We start from the raw sequence: 2,512 nt of genomic DNA, 5'->3' as shown, positions 1-2,512 counted from the left end.
GCGGCCCGCCCCGGAAGCTGCGGCCCCAGCTGGTCCCTAGCCTGCGCAGCACACCCCGGGGCATCGCCCGGCCCCCGCCTTCGCTCTCTCCTCCCAAATGCATCCAGATGGAGCGGCATGTCATCCGGCCGCCCCCCATCAGCCCCCCTCCGGACTCGCTCCCCCTGGATGACGGGGCGGCCCACGTGATGCAGAGGGAGGTCTGGATGGCTGTCTTTAGCTACCTCAGTCACAGGGACTTGTGCATCTGTATGAGAGTTTGCAAGACCTGGAACAGATGGTAAGGAGGGTGGGAGCCTGAGCCAGGTCTGTTGGGCTGCGGGATGGATGCAAAGGGGAAGGGGGGTGCTGGAGGCACTGGTGTCTCCTCAGAGAGGTGTGTGGGTCATCACTGAGGCTGTGTTGAGCCCAAGGAGAAGGGGTGACCAGCAGTGTCCAGAGACATAGCACAGAAACAGCATTTCTGATGGGAAGGGGTGGGTGTGGGGGGGTGTGTGCACATCGGTGGCAGCCTGGCAGGGCCGTGATGCCCCGGAGCAGCCTGTTCTGTAGCGAGACACCGCAGTGTTCCTACAATGTTCCCACTGCTGGCACGGCCCATCCAGGTCACGCTCGGTCCTGGTGTGGCTGTGCCTCAGGACACTGCAGCTGCAGTTTGTTCAGCTCAGCTGTCCAGCACGCACTGAAGCACAGCAGGGTCCTCCCCGTGCCCACACTGTTCTCCTCACAAGGTCCCAGCCGATTGCATCCCTGCAGAGGGTACATGGAGAGCAATCCTGCTCACCCCGTGCTGCACCCCAGGGCTGATGGAGGAGCCCTTCGTTACCGTGTGTACTCACAGCGTGTCCAGCCAGGGCCTGCCCTGTGAACGGTGACTGTGTGGGAAGCGTCCGTGGGCAGCTCCGTGCCGCTGGCCCCTCGCGGTGGGCTGCAATGTGACAGACGGGCAGGTCTGGCAGAGGCTCTTCCTTGCACAGCCTGGTAGTGCCGGGCAGAGGACAGAAAAGTGAGGGGTTGGTAATTGGGTGCAGGGAGAGCTGTGTGGGCCCCTCCTCTGGGGCTGCCTCCTGTCCCCGACAGCTGCTGGATGCCTTTTCCCTTCAGTGCAGTGCTTTCTGATGGAAAACCATGGGAAAACGCAGAGTCTTGCACACTGGTTAGGACTTCTCGCTTGCGCCCTTAGGGAGCCACAAAGAGAGCATAAAAACACAGGAGCCCCATAGACAGGAGAAACAAACACACAGGACAGGAGCAGGGGTCTGGTTTAGGTAAGGAAAGCACAGGGGAAATCAGGACAGTAAAACTGAAATCCAGTCTTTATCTGCAAAAGATAAGCAAGAAGGTGTCTTGTCTTCAGGCTAGAAAATGGGTTTTAGTGAGTGCTGTGATGACTTAAAATGGGATCCAGAGTTGTTAACATTTGCAATTCTGTGGAAATACTTATGTGCTTTATTGCATGGTATATCTGATGGAGAAACTTCAAACCTGCGTACCACGGTGCGGTGTTGTGCTTATCCTGGCATCGCTCAGCCCCTTTTTCTGCTGTTTTCAGTTAAATGCCGTAGTTTTCCCTACTGTTTAACGACACCTTTTAATGTCTTGCAGAAATCCAAACAAGTGCCAAATTAAGTACTCTTGGTTTTTTTTCTTTTTGGGTAGGTGCTGTGACAAAAGATTATGGACCAAAATAGATTTAAACCATTGTAAATCCATCACTCCACTTATGCTCAGTGGCATTATCAGGAGACAGCCTGTAACCCTTGATCTTAGCTGGACAAATATATCCAAAAAGCAGCTGAGCTGGCTTATCAACAGACTGCCAGGTAAGTGATGCTTTTTGACCACTTCACCGAATGTACAAACCAGTCTGTATCTAAAGTGCAGTCTCTGAGGAAAGACTCCAGGGAGCCAGGTGTCCTAAGGGAGGAGCAGATAGGTAGCAATGAAGCATCAGTGGATTAAAATGGGCCCCAGATTGGTTATGTCGTTAGTTATTAGACTGAGGGGGGTCTTGGGCAGCTGGCATTGCTCTTGGGGGCTGCAGGGGTCGGGGGTCTGCTGTCACCAGCAGTGATGAGGTTCCTGTGGCGGGAGCTGAGCGCTGGGCAGGAGGTGACGGGTCCCTGTGTGCCCTGGGGCTGTGGGTCAGCACGGCGCTGGGCAGTGCCCACCCTGGCTGTGCTGGCCAGGAGCACCGCGGGTGTCTCTGGGTACCTCACCTGCTCCAACTTCCTCTGTACCCGCAGGTCTGCGGGACCTGCTGCTGTCAGGGTGCTCGTGGATAGCGGTGTCGGCGCTTTGCAGTTCCAGTTGTCCTCTGCTGCGAACCCTGGACGTGCAGTGGGCAGAGGGGCTGAAAGACGCACAAATGAGAGACCTCCTGTCGCCGCCCACAGACAACCGCCCAGGTAACAGGCGGGAGGCGTGCGCGAGACCTGTCCCCGCTGCTCGGTGCCATGTTCTGCTGCCAAATCCCCTCTGAGGAGCCGGGCAGGACCCGCAGCTGGCGCTG

At 56.8% G+C, this 2,512-nt stretch overlaps 1 protein-coding gene across 1 annotated transcript in view; it reads left to right on the top strand.

Moving 5' to 3' along the window:
• KDM2B (lysine (K)-specific demethylase 2B) overlaps window positions 1–2,512 on the top strand; it is a gene marked incomplete at its 5' end in the record, with an annotated part of 5,136 nt that overhangs the window by 384 nt on the left and 2,240 nt on the right. The window contains 3 exons of the mRNA XM_010180335.1: window positions 12–280; window positions 1,660–1,823; window positions 2,247–2,408. Coding sequence (XP_010178637.1) covers window positions 12–280; window positions 1,660–1,823; window positions 2,247–2,408 — 595 coding nt within the window. The remainder of the gene's footprint in view (window positions 1–11; window positions 281–1,659; window positions 1,824–2,246; window positions 2,409–2,512) is intronic.

This window comes from Mesitornis unicolor, unplaced genomic scaffold (assembly GCF_000695765.1).
Source record: "Mesitornis unicolor isolate BGI_N332 unplaced genomic scaffold, ASM69576v1 scaffold2133, whole genome shotgun sequence".
Taxonomy (NCBI): Eukaryota; Metazoa; Chordata; class Aves; order Mesitornithiformes; family Mesitornithidae; genus Mesitornis; species Mesitornis unicolor.
Note: the sequence above shows the minus strand (reverse complement) of the source record. Positions and strands in the feature narration are given on the sequence as shown.